At 42.1% G+C, this 17,698-nt stretch overlaps 1 protein-coding gene across 3 annotated transcripts in view; it reads right to left on the bottom strand.

Annotated features, from left to right (window-relative positions):
• The window catches only part of LOC144683392 (AMP deaminase 2-like), a 146,334-nt gene that overhangs the window by 127,272 nt on the left and 1,364 nt on the right, over positions 1-17,698 (bottom strand). For 2 of the 3 annotated variants that reach the window (XM_078546352.1, XM_078546353.1), the window contains exon 1: positions 2,329-4,009. The exons of the other annotated variant lie outside the window; for it this stretch is intronic. In XM_078546352.1, coding sequence (XP_078402478.1) covers positions 2,329-2,413 — 85 coding nt within the window. In that variant the 5' untranslated portion in view covers positions 2,414-4,009. Of the gene's footprint in view, positions 1-2,328; positions 4,010-17,698 lie in introns of those variants that run through there. 3 annotated transcript variants of the gene reach the window in all.

Below are 17,698 nucleotides of genomic sequence, written 5' to 3'. Positions count from 1 at the left end.
CTCTGGGGTCAGAATTCTAAAGAATAAAAATCTTTGAGAAAAGAAATTGCTCCTCATCTCTGTATTAAATGGGAAGCCCCTTTATCTTGAAACTGTGCCCTCTAGCTCTAAATTCTCTCACAAGGGGGAACATCCTCTCAGAATCTACCCTGTCAAGCCTTCTCAGAATCTTATATGTCTCAACAGGATCAGTTCCCATTCTTCTAAACTCCAATGACTACAGGTCCAACCGACTCAACTTTTCCTCATACGGTAACCTCTTCATCCTAGGAATCAACCTAGTGAACCTTCTCTGAACTCCCTCCAATTTTAACTGCTTCACTATTGGTGGCAGTGCTTTCAGCTGCTTAGGCTCTAAGCTCTGGAATTCCCTTCCTAAACCTCCCTGCCTTTCTCTCTTTCTCCTCTCTCCAAGGCATAACTTAGAGCCTACCTCTTTGACCAAACTTTTGGTCATCTGCCCTAGGGCTGACAAGTGGCAAGTAACATTTGCGCCACACAAGTGTCAGGCAATAACCATCCCAACAAGAGAGAGTCCAACCATCCCCCCTTGATGTTCAATGGCATTACCATCACTGAATCCCCCACTATCAACATCCTGGGATTTCCATTGACTGGAAACTGAACTGGACTAGCCATGCAAATACTGTGGCTACAAGAGCAGGTCTAGGCTAGGAATCGTGCAACGAGTAACTCGCCTCCTGACTCCCCAATGTCTGTCCCACCATCTACAACGTGCAAGTTAGGAATGTGTTGGAATACTCGACACTTGCCTGGATGATTGCAGCTCCCACAACACTCAAGAAGCTTGACACTGTCCAAGACAAAGCAGCGAGCTTGATTGGCACCACATCCACAAACATTCACTCCCTCCACCACCGACGCACAGTAGGAGTGTGTACCATCTACAAGATGCACTGCAGGAATTCACCAAGGCTCCTTCGACAGCACCTTCCAAACCTACGACCACTACCATCTAGAAGAACAAGGGCAGCGGATAGTTGGGAACACCAACACCTGGAGCTTCCCCTCCAAGCCACTCACCATCCTGACTTGGAAATATATCGCCGTTCCTTCACTGTCGCTGGGTCAAAATCCTGGAACTCCCTCCCTAACAGTACTGTGGGTGTACCTACACCACATGGACTGCAGCAGTTCAAGAAGGCAGCTCACCACCACCTTCTCAAAGGCAACTAGGGATGGGCAATACATGCTGGTCCAGCCAGCGAAGCCCACATCCGGTGAATGATTTTTTAAAAATTGGTCTATGTGGCGTAGTGTCAATTTTGTTTGATAATGCTCCTGTTGAAGCACCTTGGGACATTTTACTATTTAAAATGCTATATAAATGCAAATTATTGTTTAAATAAATGTGAACTGGCAACCAGGAATGCATTACACAATGCAAAATCATACAGAATGACCTGAAACGTTAACTGTTTTTCTCTCTACCTGACCTGAGTGTTCCAGAACTTTTGTTATTTCAGATTTTCAGCATATGGAGTATTTTGTTTTGTCATCCAATCTATTGATGGACATCCTATTCATACAACTCTCATTGCCATAATTTTTTTGAAAATCTCCACTTTGTCTTTAATATTTTTCATTAATACAGTGTTCACAAGAAGTAATTTTACGTTCAGCCTTATTCGATCTGTAGATTTAAAAAATCTATTTGTATCTATGGATCATTATTTTTATTAGGTGGCTTGATTAGTGGTGCAACCTTAATTGAGACTGTCGTCTTTAATCCATTTTACTGATCGTCTATTCTATAATATTCACATTGTGAGTGGAATTTTGAAATTCAATGTGCGGAGACGACAATGTTTAAAAGCCTGTCCATTGCTCGACCCCGGCTAAAAACATATCACGGTATTGGGGGGAAAAAAAAGGGTAAACAGGTTTGATGTTCAACTCAACCGACAGCCAAAATTACTGACCTTCCCTGCACCGCCCATTTAATTGCAATAAACTCGCAATCACACAAACAAACACATTAATACAAATAGGAGCACTGCATCCTTAATCGTTGAGCCAATGTCTACATTTTGCGCCTGTGAACAGGCACCACCACCACCACCAGTGGATTGAGGGGCCTGGCAACAAACAGGCTTCCCATTATCTCTATGGACATAAAAATGAATCATGTTGAACTAGGCAGCCCAAAAAAAAAAGTACTTTTAAAAAGGGGAAAGAGAAGTTAGTCAATTCGGGGGAATTTGATGAAGCAGCGATGCAGTTAAGGCAACAAGAAAACGACGACCGCTGATTTTTAAAAAATATATATATTATATTTTCTTTTGCCCTCCCTCCCGAGGGACTCACCTGTGGGCTCAGCGTTTTGGAGGCTGCTCCTGCCGTGGAGTCTGGGTCGCAGCTTCTTGGCTCTGATGGGGATGGGGTCGGACATGTTGTCTCTACCTGGGGAGCCGGATGACTGAGAGGAAGCGCGGCGGCGGTGGCGGCAGCAGCAGCGCGGGGAGGAGGAGGAGGAAGAAGAAGGAGAAGAGGACGAGGACGCCGCTCTTTGACGCGAATGAATCGACCGGACCAGAATGGGGCAGCTTCCCCTCAGATTTCCGCTGCTGGCGCTCGGAGCCGCGCGAGGCGGAGGGGGGGGGGGCTAACGGTCGGTCGCGCGGCGCGGCGCGCTCGAGGCCTAGGCTCGGCCTCTGGAGGGGAGGCCACCGGGCGGCTGCCCCTAGCAACGGGGCCCAGGCCTGCCCGTAGAAACAGCTCATCTCCCAACAAACAGGAATCACTAAATTACTGATCTATAAACACCGGAGGACCAAATAATTTATTTTTTTTAAAAACCTAAACAATATAGGTAGTCGGGGAGAGTCAACCCGCAATGAAAGGCTGACTCTATTCTCCTGACTCTTGTTTGCTGCTGTAATTCTTGAAATACCATATTAAAAATAAACCATCACTCAGTAAACATGTCGTTAGCACCCTAGCACTGCCTGTCATCAGGTTTGGGAACGATAAAAACACTCCTGCTTTGGCAAACATTCCCCTTACCCAAAAATACTTGTCTGTATTGTGTTACCAATAAGTGTGAAGGGAACACAGTTGGCCCTGAACTGTCCAGAAGAATTGTCCTTACCTTTCAAATTATTTAATTGGCTGTTTAATCTACCAGCCAAATAAATGAGTTGATAGAGCTATTAATAATGATAACTATCATTATTATTTGAGAGACTTCTAGAGAGTGACAGCTATGTCCCCATCAAAAAGGTCAATAATTCTTTTGATGTGACTATAGAATAGATGGGGGCGAAATAGGTTGGTAACTCCTCAAAATAGTTCACTGACCGGCTCAAAAGCTCTCTGGGCATGACAATCCCAAGTGTTCATAAAGCTCTAACAATTGTCAAAATAAACAAAAATTGCTCAAATTAATAAAAATGCTAATAAAAAACTGTCCTGATGATAAATTCTCCAACACAAAGTTGCAACGTTGGCATTTTCATTGAGATTATAGAAAGAGGTGCGCATCAATAAAGATCTAATAGTACATATACATGGTTGAGTTAGAGACATAAGTGCCAATCCATCCCAGTGCTGAACACTCAATTTTTATGATAAGATTGAATTTATATGATGTATTTCACATCCTCAAGGTATCCCAAAGTGCTTCATGATCAATAAACTTCTTTTTGAGTACTGTTGCTGTTGTTTTGGGTAAAAATATAGTAGCCATTTTGTGCACAGCAAGATCCTTCACATTAACAAATGAAACAAATTACTACAGAATTTGTTTTGTTCATGTTAGTTGAGAAATAAAATATAATAGCATTACCTGGTTTTGTCTCAAAACAAAGAATGAAGGGCAATAATGTGAAACTTCTGACAGTTAAGAGAACTAATTCTCCAGCACGTTTGACTATTTGTCAGTACTTAGATAAGCTTTGCTCTCAAAAATGTTCACCTTAGGATTTCAAAACTTTAAATATCCAACATTATGACTCAATGCCTATACAATAACCCCAAGAGCATTCATCTGTACAAAAAAGAAAATAACAGCATTGAGAGAAAAATAATTATGTTTGCCATTTTGTGTTGTCAGAACTCAAATTATCTTAATGCAAAATGTTAACTTTTTTCTCTCTTCAGCTACTTGCCGCATAATTCGACTGTTTTCTGTTCTTATCTTAGATTTTCAGCACATAATTTTTGTTTTATCTGTACCTTTCAATATTACTGATTCATAAATGCACTTTTTTTTTTACAAATATTACTTTAAAAATGTGCTTCTGGTATCCAATGAAGTTTTGTATTCAAAACAATTTCATTTCCATGAATTATGATATTGATTAAAAGCTTTTGTTTTATTTCTAAAATAGTTCACCTTGAAATAGCAGGCTTATGGTAATTTACTAATAGCATATACTTCAGTGTTAGCACTAGGATTTCACTGCAGCATAAAATGCTGATCAAATTAAATATTCCAGTGGTCACATTCTGGCTATAATCATGAGGATTTCAGAAAATCACCATGGAAGGCGAGTGTAATTTGTATACAATGTTCACTTGATGTATGCAAACTGTTCAGAGGTATGACAAGTGTAGAACATTTCCTTCCAAATTTTTGTGGTGCTGGAAATGTCTTTGAGTTGTGTAATGCTCAAGATCAAATATTCACAGCACATCAGGTCTGTTACGTGATTTGAGACAAATTATGAGAAGCACACAAGCAGTATATTTGGTTAAATGTGATTCTCCTGTTTACATTGCTGTAAAAAATGACAGGCTGTTCCATGTCTAAGTTTCCTATATATCTGATCAAACAAAAAGGCTTTGTGTTGCACTTGGAAGCTATGACATGATATTGGCTTGTCACTATAGCCCTACCCATCACCATTCTGCAAACAGTGCTTGCCACTAATGAGGTCACACATCATCAGTGATGTGTCTTGTTAAACTGTCCCATGTGTGTTACTATAAGTGTGCTCCATTTAGAATAATGGACCAGGTGAAAGAATCATTGGGTGAAAGCTTAAAAAGTGTTGAGTCACATTACCAATAAACCTTATATCACAAAAGGTTGCAGAAAATACAGTTCAACTATGATTTTCCCCAAGATGTCGCCCTTGATCAGAATTGAAAGTACAATTGTTCAAACAATATTTGCAGGAAAGGCAAGCCTGGAAGTTTGCAAATGCACTGCTGCACTGATTGATTCATAGGTTTAAGAACATAATAAACTGGAGCAGGAGTAGGCCATTTGGCCCCTCAAGCCAGCCCCGCCATTCAATAAGATCATGGCTGATCTGCCCCAGGCCTCAACTGCTCTTTCATGCTAGCTCCTCATAACCCTCAACTCCCCGATATTTCAAAAATCTATCTACCTCCTCTTTAAATACTTTCAGTGATCTAGCCTCCACAATTCTCTGAGGTAGAGAATTCCAGACATTCAGTACCCTCAGAAGAAATTCCTTCACATCTTAGTTTTAAATGAGTGTCCCCTTATTCTGTAACTCTGTCCCCTAGTTCGCAATTCCCCCACTGGTGGAAACATCTTCTCAACATCTACCCTTTCAAGCCTCCTCAGAATCTTGTACGTTTCAATAAGATCACCCGTCATTCTTCTAAACTCTAATGAATAAAGGCCTGACCTGTTTAACCGTTCTTGGTAAGTCAACCCCTTCATCCCAGGAATCAACCTAATTAATCTCTTTTGAACTGCCTCCAATGCCAGTATATCCCTTCTTAAATACGGGGACCAAAACTGTACACAGGTGCGGCCTCACCAACACCCTGTGCATTTGTAACAAGACTTCCCTATTTTTAAACTCCAACTCCCTAGCAATACAGGCCAAAATTCCATTTGCCTTCTTAATTACTTGCTGCACCTGCATGCTAACTTTTTGTGTTTCATGCACAAGAACACCCAGATCCTTCTGTGCTGCACTTTTTTGGAGTCTCTCTCCATTTAAATAATAGGCTGGCTTTTGATTTTTCCTACCAAAGTCATGACTTCACTCTTTGCTACATCAAACTCCACCTACCAAGTTTTTACCCACTCGCTCAACCTGTCTATATCCCCTTGCAGATTCCTTATGTCCTCATCACAACAACCCTCCCACCTATTTTCGTGTCGTCAGCAAATTTGGATACATTACACTCTGCCCCCTCCTCCAAGTCATTAATATTAATAGTAAATAATTGAAGCCCTAAATCTGATCCTTGTGGCACTCTACCAGTTACATCTTTCCAACCTAATAAAGACCCATTAATCCCGACTCTCTGTCTTTTGTGTGTTAACCAATCCTCAATCCATGCTAATATATTACCCCTAATACTGTGAGCTCCTATCTTATGCAATAATCTTTCATGTGGCACCTTATCGAATGCCTTCTGGAAATCCAAATACATTACATCTACCAGTTCCCTTTTATCAACTCTGTTATATCCTCAAAGAACTCTAGCAAATTTGTGAAGCATAATTTCCCTTTCACAAAACAATGCTGACTCTGTTTGATTGTATTAAGCTTTTCTAAATGTCCTGCTATTTCTTCCTTAATAATGGACTCTAGCATTTTCCCAACAACAGATGTTAGGCTGACTGGCATATAGTTTCCTGCTTTTGTCTCCCTCCCTTCTTGAACAGGTTTGTGCCAAGACTCCTCACATAAGGCCTGTAATTGAAATTGGTGAACTTGGGCTGTTTTATTAGATCACCATAGGTTATGAGGAGATCCAACAGAAGTTTTCAAAATTACAGGAAATTTTGATAAATTGAGAAGAACCAGATCACCAAAAGCTTGAAGGGAGACATTAGGACTTTTAAAAACGCAGAGGGTTGTTGGGTAGAGTAGTGGAAGCAGAATCCATAATAGCTTTTAAGAGAGAAGTTGATAAATATTTGAAAATTAAATTTAAAAAAGATCTTGAGGAAGGGCAAGGTTTTGGGACTCATTGAACAGTTCTTTTAGAAAGCTAGAAGATACAATGCACTATCATGGCCTTCTACTGTGCTACAAAATGCTACTATTTTGAGCCAGCAAAAGGAATCAAGCTATTTCCATTTTGTAATGTCTGCTTGGCTCAGCCATTACCTCCAAATTGGAAGACTCTAGCTGCAAGTCCCATTCCCGGACTTGACACCATTGCAGTTTTGAGGGTGTGATGTATTTTCAGTGATGCCATCCTTTGGAAGATATTAAACCGAGACTCCATCTGTTGGTACAGGTCGAGTTATTGGAGAAGATTATGGCGTTGTGATGTCCTGGATGGTATTCCTTCTTCAAGCAGCACCATCCAAACCCAGCCAGTTTATAAATTGGTATCTTACTGGGTAACAAATTGGCTGCCATATTTACTTATACAAGAACAGTCACTGCACTCAAGAAGTATTTCGTTGTATGTGGAGTGCTTCAAGATACTTCTTAGACAGGATGGGATGTGTTAATACAATTCTTTTTCTTTTGCACGATTCTCGTGTAATTCTGCCATTTTAAGATTCGGAAACCAGCCCAGTAAATGGTACATGAAGTGGAGGAGGCAGAGAAAAATAACCCATCTTGTACAAAGACTATAATTTGGAACTGTTAAAATGTCTATCTCACACACACAAAAACCTACACACACTTCTCTTTCCCTCTGAGGTAAATATAGAGCATTATATTGACATTGTTTCTATGGCAATAGATTGAGCCAATCTGAGCAATTATCATAATCTTGCCATGTCCTATTGTGCAACGAGTTAGCTTTTTGATGATTCACCTGCTTCAACTAATAGCAATAACATTTTCTTTAAAAATATATTTTCCCATCCTCACTATTTTTGCCAACTCTACAAACTGGAAGATATAAGTTGGCATTCGTCTTCCCACCAACCACCACCCCAACATACAAAATATTTTGTTTCATGTACTTTTTTTTGGACAGGGTCACAAATTTGTAATGACTGGAGATGTACTGTTCCCTTCAAGCCTATGTAATATTGCCGAATAGATGACAAAACTTTAGTAATAACACTCCATGCTAAAGAGCTGGATTAGATTAGAATTTTTGTGTATACATCAGGTGAAGTTCAACATCTACACAATTAAGCGCATTGTTTCCAAACTATTTTATCCAAAAACAATTTCTGAATTGTAGCATCACACATAGTTTTATTACTTTGCATTTCCCCAGAGATCCAACGATGAATAACACTATTTACCATACTTGTACATTATATAAATAACATTGAAACAATTACTGGACTCAAAATAGAAACGCAAAGGCCTCTAATTAACTGAATTACTAGTCACAGACTGCTTTTACAACTCAAGAGTTCACTGTTCGTGAGTTCACCACTCAAAAGTGTAAAGTGCTGCAAACGAGTTTCTCTATCGAGAAATGACAGCTACTTGCTCCTACAGAAGTCACACATTTTGGTTTAAGAGTGTATGTAACTTGTTATGAATCTGGTCACTTTTAAAAATAAACTTCTCCACTTGTCTGAATGAATCTGCAATCTGTCTCATTCAGTCATCATTAATTTGTCCCCAACATATCTACAGTGCTGACAGCCCAGCAACAATTCTGAGCTGTCCACTCAAATATTATCAATTTATAATGTTAACAACGGAATTAAGTGGTGCCCACTTGTAATTACTTGGCAAATAATAATAAACATTGCAATTTCTCAATCCACCTACCATTTTATTGAAGGACAGTAGCCACAAAATTACTACCTGCCTATTGCGAAAAATTGCAGCATTAATCTTCCTTTGTTAGTCCCTTAAGGAGCACCGAATGCTTCTCACAGGTCAATGCATAATAATGTTTCCAGTTATTGACAGTCACAACTGCACTTATATTCCAGATCACTTCCACTGAAAACATTTCTGCATTTCAAACATGTGCAATTGCTCCAAAGTTGAAAACGTAACTTTAAAGCAACTACACCTATGCAGTTGGTGGAAAGTCACATTTGTGACGCTACCAGTCCAACTAGGATCTTTCACAATGCTGCGTTGCTGGAATTTATAAGTGAGTGACCTTGACCAAACCTAAAATTCTGGAAGATGAACCAGATAGAAAGAAAAAGGCTTGTATTTACATAGCTCCTTTCACAACCTCAGGATATCCCAAAGCACTTAACAATTAAGTATTTCTCAAGTGTAATCACATGCAATGTAGGAAACAGTAGCCAATTTGCTCACAGCAAAGGCCAAAAATAGCACCAAGATAAGTAACTAGGTGAGTGATAAATATTGGCTAGGACAAATTGGGAGAACTCCAATACCGTATGATATTTTACATCTACTTGAGAGGGTAAATGGGGCTTCTGTTACTAAAATGGCACCTCTAATAATGCAGCTCCCCCTTCAGTCCTGCACTACATACTGAAGCATACCAGAAAAAACATAATTCAAAGAAAGTTTTTCAATGGCACTGATATTATCTTATTTTGCTTTTATATACTCTTCCCTCCAGGAGGAAACCTTCTGCAATAAATAGGATTTAACCAACAGTTCATCATTGACCCAAAAGTAGAAGTCCTTGACTTATAAACTTAAAAAGGACAATTATGAGGGCATGAAAGCAGAGCTAGCTAAAATGAACTGGCAAATTAGGTTAAGGGATAGGTCATTAGAGGTGCACTGGCAGAAATTTAAGGGGATATTTCAGAACACACAGAATAGATACATTCCAACAAGAAAAGAAAAACTCCAAGGGAGGACCCACCATCCGTGGTTAACTAAAAAAATTCAAGAGAGTATTCAGCTCGAAGAAAAAGCGTATAAGAGTGCAGAGATGGGTGGCAGGTCAGAAGATTGGACAGAATATAAACAGTAGCAAAGAATGTCTAAAAGATTAATAAGGAGGGAAAATTAGAGTATGAGAGAAAGCTAGCTAGAAATATAAAGACAGATAAAAAAGAATTTTGGGTCTTGGTCCTATAGAAAGTGAGTCTGGGGAATTAGTAATGGAAAATAAGGAGATGGCAGATGAACAGGTATTTTGCATCGGTCTTCACTATAGAGGATACAAGCAACATCCCAGAAATAGCTGTAAATCAAGAAATGGAAGGGAGGGAGGAATTCAAGAAAATTACAATCACCAGGGAAGTGGCACTGAACAAATTGCTGGAGCTGCGGGCTGACAAGTCCGGGGTCCTGATGGACTTCCTCCTAAGGTCTTAAAAGAAGTGGCTAGTGAGATAGTTGATGCATTGGTTTTAATTTTCCAAAACTCCTAGATTTGGGGAAGGTTCCATTAAATTGGAAAAGAGAAAATGTAACTCCTTTATTAAAAAGGGATTGAGACAGAAAGAAGGAAACTACGAGCCAGTTAGCTTAACATTTTGTCATAGGCAAAATGTTAGAAGCTATTATTAAAGACCTTATAGCAGGGCACTTAGAAAAATTCAAGGTAATCAGGCAGAGTCAACATGGTTTTGAGAGAGGGAAATCACGTTTAACCAATTTATTGGAGTTCTTCAAAGAAGTAACGTGCTGTGGATAAAGGGGAACCAGTGGATGTACTGTACTTAGATTTCCAGAAGGCATTTGATAAGGTGCCACATCAAAGGTTATTGTGGAAAATAAAAAATCATAGTATAGTAGGTAACATTTTGGCATGGATAGAAGATTGGCTAGCTAACAGGAAACAGAGTAGGCATAAGTGGGTCATTTTCTAGTTAGCAAGATGTAACGAGTGGTGTGCCACAGTGGTGAGTGCTGGGGCCTCAACTTACAATGTATATAAATGACCTGGATAAAGGCACTGAAGGTATATTACTAAATTTGTTGTGACACAAAGGCAGTTAGGAAAGTGATTTGTGAAGAGGACATAAGAAGGCTACAAAGGGATATAGAAAGTTTAAGTGAGTGGGCAAAGATCTCTCAATGAAGTATAATGTGGGAAAATGAGAAATTGTCCATTTTGGCATGAAAAATAAAAAAAGCATATTATCTGAGTGGTGAGTGATTGCAGAGCTCTGAGATGCAGAGGGATCTGGGTGTCCTAGTGCATACATCAGAAAAGATTAGTACGCAGGTACAGCAAGTAATTAGGAAAGCTAATAGAATGTTATCGTTTATTGTGAGGGGAATTTAATACAAAAGCAGGGAGGTTATGCTTCAGTTGTACAGGGCATTGGTGAGTCCCACCTCTGGAGTACTGTGTACAGTATTGATCACCTTATTTAAGGAAGGATGCAAATGTGTTAGAATCAGTTCAGAGAAGGTTTACTAGCCAATACCTGGAATGGCTGAGTTGTCTTAAGAGGAAAGGTTGGACAGGCTAGGCTTGGACCCACTGGAGTTTAGAAGAGAAAAAGGCGACTTGACTGAAGCATATAAGATTCTGAGGGGTCTTGACAGGGTGGATATGGAAAGGATGTTTCCTATTGTGAAAGAATCTAGAACTAGGGGTCACCATTTAAAAATAAGGGGTCACCCATTTAAGATAGAGATGTGGAGAAATTTTTTCTCTCAGGAGGGCTGAGTGCCTTTGGAATTCACTCCCTCAAAAGGTGGTGGAAGTAGAGTCTTTGAAAATTTTAAGGCCGAGCTAGATAGATTCTTGATAAGGCAGTGAAAGGTTATCGGGTAGACGGGAATGTGGAGGTGAGAGTCAGATCAGCCATAATTTACTGAATGGCAGAACAGGCTTGAGGGGTTGAGTGGCCTACTCCTGTTCCTAGTTCGTATGTTTGTATGTACTTTGACATCTCTCAAAGACAGTGGACAGCATTCAGGTATAAAATGCACAGATCATCACCCTGAAACATTAACTTTGTTTCTAACTGATCTCGAGTGGGGTAGCAGAGTAGTTACCCAGAGAAAGTTAGAAGGATTAAAACTACTTCTATCTCATGGATAACAGTACTACTGACACTCACCCCTAACCCCCAGTAGACACCCCCTCCGCCCCCACCGACTACCACCCCCCTACCACCCAAACCATCCTACCCACTTACCTTGCAAACTTAACTTTTTTCCTGTCAAAGTGCCTGGGCCCTTTAAGCTTACCGGTTTACAGCGGCTAGTGTCGTAAACAGGGGGCAAGGTGGCAATCAGACGGTGACTGCCACTCCACAGAAGTTCTGGGCCAATACCTCCCACATCAGTTTGAGATGACAGCCGAGGAGGCAGATGGTGTCAAAGCTCATAGAATGAATTGGGAAGCAAAAAGAAAGGACAACTTCAGTTTTTCCGACATTAAATTCTGCTTCAGGTACCCAGTTGGGGACTGTAGCAAGTATTTTCAATTAGTGAGTAGAGATGTGGAAGTTGACCCCATTTGTTCGGCGCAATAACACAGAGAAAGCAGATAAATTGTGAAGAGGAGGGGAACTAAATGGGTATACATATGAACATACACATGAACGCACAAATTAGGAACAGGAGTAGGCCACTCGCCCCTCGAGCATGCTCCGCCATTCAATAAGATCACAGGTGTGTGCAAGTTGAAGCTGATATACTGCCTATAGTGTGGCAGGTATGAGCAGAACCAAGTGACAGCAGTGCCAGTGAGCTAAATTGCAAAGGGGAGACATTAAAATGAAGATTGAGTGATCAATAGCAGCAGGGGGGTCAAGTCAGATGAGTATGCACAAACAGATTGTGATTTGTGACTGACTTACGCAATCATAAGCACTGAAGCACTTTCAGGTGCAGTGGAATTTGGATTGGAGGGTCTTGCATTGTGGAGAGTGGAGAGTTGTAGCGTAGTTGCATGACAGCAATCACAGGATTTTGGAAAGAGAAGGTAAATCAGAGATAAGGTTTTTTTTGGAGAAAATGGAGGGACTAAGATTGGACATCTTGAGGTTGGGTGCATGAACGAGATGGGGTTGTTGAAGTACAGCTCGGAGGCCAGGAGATAACAGTGGGTGGTTGGCTTCATGAATAGATGTGCTAAAGGGAAGATGAGGGAAAAATGGCAGGAGGACGAGCTATGAAATAGGTGAGGGACAGCAATCTGTCAGATGAGGCATATTCAAGTTTGCAGATAGCCCTAATGCTAAACACAAAGAAGCCCATGAGCTTTTCACACTTGCAATCCCTAGCCTATGCTCAACACCTTGTGGTTCATTGGGTAGCACTCTCACCTTCCAGTCAGAAGGTTGCGGGTTCAAATCCCATTCCTAGAAACTCTAGCACAAAAATTTAGGCTAATACAGTGCAGTGCTGAGGGAGTGTTTTACTGTCTGAGGTGCCATCCACACTTTAAGGTTAAAAGATCCAATTGCACTATTTCAAAGATCTTAGGAGTTATCCCCAGTATCCCAGCCAATATTTATCCCCCCAATGAACATCACCAAAAAAAGAGTATCTGGTCATTATCATAAAAACAAAAAACTGCGGATGCTGGAAATCCAAAACAAAAACAGAAATACCTGGAAAAACTCAGCAGGTCTGGCAGCATCGGTGGAGAAGAATTTCTGTTTTTGTTCTGGTCATTATCACATTGCTGTTTGTGGGAGAGTGCTGTGCATAAATTATATGCTGTGTATCCTACATTACAACAGCAACAGATTTTCTTAAGTGGCTGTAGAGCACTTTGGGGTGTCCCAAGATTGTGAAAAGCACAATGCAAATACAAGTGTTCTCATTCTCCACGCAACAGCATAACGACACTGTGAGCTCAGCATATGTGGGCATAAATATACATTCCAATGCACCATGTTGTGCTAAAACAACTGAAAACTAGAGAAACTTTTATGCTCAGATATTTACATCACATAAGCAAGACACTGCATTATTCTGGGAGCTACGTGCCCCACAACAGATGCTGATTTATTTATTTTCCATTAATTATGTGAAGCTTGGTGTTCATTCTGTGGAATTGCACTTAGCGCCTTCAAGATAAAGGAGAAAATTGTATTCAATATGTATGACTGTGTTCTTTTTTTGTGGCCCTACTGGGATCTTGCATTTGTAAAATCAGCCATGCAAAGTCCTGTACACACCTACTTGAGAATTTGACAATACCCCTCTGTCTATTGAGAATCATGGAATGTTATAGCACAGAAAAAGGCCATTCAGTCCATTTAGACTGTATCTGTGTTATCTAGATAAAGTCATGGAGATGAAGGCCCTGGAATTATTTGAGAATCGATTAGATATTGTAATAGGGGAAAGGGCAGGTCTTTCTGCTTGGATGAACAAATAGCTCTCCTCAGGTGGAATTATCTTGTGATGGGCAATTTAATCTAATTTTTCACTGCAAGACGCATCAAAATCTGATCCAACTCTCCTGCTCACTCTCCGTGTCCTTGAAATTCCATTTTCCTTCCTTTTTAAAAAAGGTGAGCTATTTATTCATTAGTTCCAGATATTTTATCACAGAATTGTTATGGCACAAAAGGAGGCCATTTGGCCCGTTGTGTTGCGCCAGTCTCTCTGCTTCTTCCTTGGCACCAATTCCAAATAAATGGGCATTTGCACCCTAGTTAGTCAAAAGAGCAATAAGTCTACTTATATGACTGCTGCATTTTCCAGACGTCATCAGCAACCCTGCACACAATCTTTGCACCTCACATACGTACGTAAGGATATGTATTATAACTTAATATATCTTAAAAATTAGCAATGACACCATCTAGTGGCCAGTGTACAGGGCACTTTCCTCCTTGTTTGACCAGAGTGAATGAATTCCACACCACAATTTACATAATTTCATGCTTCACCTATATGGTACATAAATAATTATCATTAATTCAATATCAGGAGAGCTGAGGATATTTTGTCTTATCTTCTGTGAGTAATTGATACTTGCTTTTATTATTTCATGAGTTGTGGGTGTCACTGGCTAGGCCAGCATTTGGTGCCCATTCCCAATTGCCTTTGAGAAGGTGGTGGTGGTGGTGAGCCACCTCTTTGAACCACCGCGATTGTGGTGTGGTTACACCCACAGTGCTGTTAGGGAGGGAGTTTCCAGATTTCAAGGAGGGGGTCGGTGGGGGGGGGGGGGGGGGGAGGCCAAGGAGTGGCTGTGGGGAGGGGGCGGGAGGGAAAGAAAGAGGCAGCTGAGCAGTGGTGGAGCAGGCCGAGGAGTTTGGGGTGGGGGGTGGAGAAGGCCGGGTGGTGGTGGTGGGGGGGTGGGAGAGAGAAGGCTGAGGAGTGGTGGGGTTGGGGGGGGGAGAGAAGGCCCAGGAATAGTTTGGGGGGAGGGAGAAGAGAAGGACGAGGGGTGGTGGGGGGGGGAAAGAGAAGGCCCAGGTGTGGTGGGTAGGTTGGGGGGGGGGGGGGGGGAGAAGAGAAAGATAAGGAGTGAAGGGAGGGGGAGAAAGAGCTAAGGAGTGGGGGGAGGGTGGGGGGGTGAGAAGAGGCTGAGGAGTGGCGGTGGGGGGGGGGGGATGAGAAGAGGCTGAGGACTGAGGGGGGTGAGAAGAGGCTGAGGACTGAGGGGGGGTGAGAAGAGGCTGAGGACTGAGGGGGTGAGAAGAGGCTGAGGACTGAGGGGGGGGTGGGGTGAGAAGAGGCTGAGGAGTGGGGGGGTGGTGAGAAGAGACCGGGGAGAAGGGGGGATTAGAAGAAGCTGAGGACTGAGGGGGGGGTGAGAAGAGGCTGAGGACAGGGGGGGCGGGGGTGAGAAGAGGCTGAGGACAGGGGGGGGTGAGAAGAGGCTGAGGACTGAGGGGGGGTGAGAAGAGGCTGAGGAGGAATGGTTGGGGAAAATGTGAGGGGCTGAGGAGCGTGGGGGAAAGCGTGTGCATATGTTTGTGTGTGAGGGAATGATGGGTTTTGGTTGCAATGGTTCACAGAGACTCTCAGACAACCTGCTCATACTCAGATAAAAACAAAAAGCTAAAAGCTACTGCGGATGCTGGAAATCCAAAACAAAATAAAAACAGAATTACCTGGAAAAACTCAGCAAGTCTGGCAGCATCGGTGGAGAAGAAATCAGTCAACGTTTCGAGCCCTCATGGCCCTTCAGCAGAACTGAAGCATAGTACTCAGGATGTGAACACATTGGAGAGAGTGCAGGAGAGGTTTACGAGAATGGTTTCAGGGATGAGAAACTTCAGCTATGAGGTAAGATTGGAGAAGTTGGGTCTGTTTTCCTTGGAGAGGAGAAGGCTAAAAGGAGACTTGATGAAAGTTTTCAAAATCATAAGGGACGTGGACAGAGTAGATAGGGAGAAACTGTTCCCACTCAAACAGATCGAGAACCAGGGGACACAGTTTTAAAGTGTTCTGCAAAAGAAGCAAATTCAAGGTGAGAAGAAATGTTTTCACACAGCGAGTAGTTAGGGCTTGGCTGCTCATACTCAGGATGTGAACACATTGGAGAGAGTGCAGGAGAGGTTTACGAGAATGGTTTCAGGGATGAGAAACTTCAGCTATGAGGTAAGATTGGAGAAGTTGGGTCTGTTTTCCTTGGAGAGGAGAAGGCTAAAAGGAGACTTGATGAAAGTTTTCAAAATCATAAGGGACGTGGACAGAGTAGATAGGGAGAAACTGTTCCCACTCAAACAGATCGAGAACCAGGGGACACAGTTTTAAAGTGTTCTGCAAAAGAAGCAAATTCAAGGTGAGAAGAAATGTTTTCACACAGCGAGTAGTTAGGGCTTGGAATGCACAGCCTGGAAGTGTGGTGGAGGTAGGTTCAATTTAGGCATTCAAAAGGGCATTGTTCCTATTTAGGTAATCATCCAATACGCACGGTTACGGAGATTGGCACTAAGTTAAAATGGTCAGACAGCCAGTGCAGACACAATGGACCAAATGGCCTCCTTCTACACCATAACAATTCTGAGATTCTGTGATTCATTATTTATAACCTCTTTCAGAATGAATGTGCTTTTGGATTTGGATCAAAGGTGACTGGCGCTCAGAACTCAGCCAGTGCTTTCAGGGAAAAATCATTTAAAAACGTCATTACTGAGATCAAAGATCCCATAAAGCCCATTGTGTTGATTTAAGGACTTTTGAGCAGCGCTGATTTTGATCCAGGCCTGACCAAACATTCTGAAACAGCCATTAAATGAGTCTGAGTCCCACAACTCTTTCTCCGGTACATCGATGATTACTTCGGTGCTGCTTCATGCTCTCGTCGGGACCTGGAAAAATTTATTAATTTTGCTTCCAATCTCCACCCCTCCATCATTTTCACATGGTCCATCTCTGACACTTCCCTTCCCTTCCTTGACCTCTCTGTCTCAATTTCTGGTGATAGACTGTCCACCAATATTCATTACAAGCCTACCGACTCCCACAGCTACCTTGACTCAGTTCCTCACACCCAGCTTCCTGTAAGGACTCCATCCCATTCTCTCAGTTCCTTCGTCTTCGTCGCATCTGTTCTGATGATGCCACTTTCAAAAACAGTTCCTCTAACATGTCTTTCTTCTTCCTTAACTGAGGTTTTCCATCCATGGTGGTTGACAGGGCCCTCAACCGTGTCTGGCCCATCTCCCGCACATCCGCCCTCACACCTTCCTCTCCCTCCCAGAACCATGATAGGGTCCCCCTTGTCCTCACTTATCACCTCACCAGCCTCCGCATTCAAAGGATCATCCTCCTCCATTTCTGCCAACTCCAGCATGATTTTCCCTTCATCCCCCCCAGCGGCATTCCACAGGGATCGTTCCCTCCAGGACACCCTGGTCCACTCCTCCATCACCCCTTACACCTCAACCCCCTCCCATGGCACCTTCCCATGCAACCGCAGAAGGTGCAACACCTGCCCCTTTACTTCCCTCCTCCTCACCATCCAAGGGCCCAAACACTCCTTTCAA

This window comes from Cetorhinus maximus, chromosome 8, assembly GCF_964194155.1.
Source record: "Cetorhinus maximus chromosome 8, sCetMax3.hap1.1, whole genome shotgun sequence".
Taxonomy (NCBI): Eukaryota; Metazoa; Chordata; class Chondrichthyes; order Lamniformes; family Cetorhinidae; genus Cetorhinus; species Cetorhinus maximus.
The sequence above is the reverse complement of the archived record's forward strand: the minus strand, read 5'-3'. Positions and strand labels throughout refer to the sequence as shown.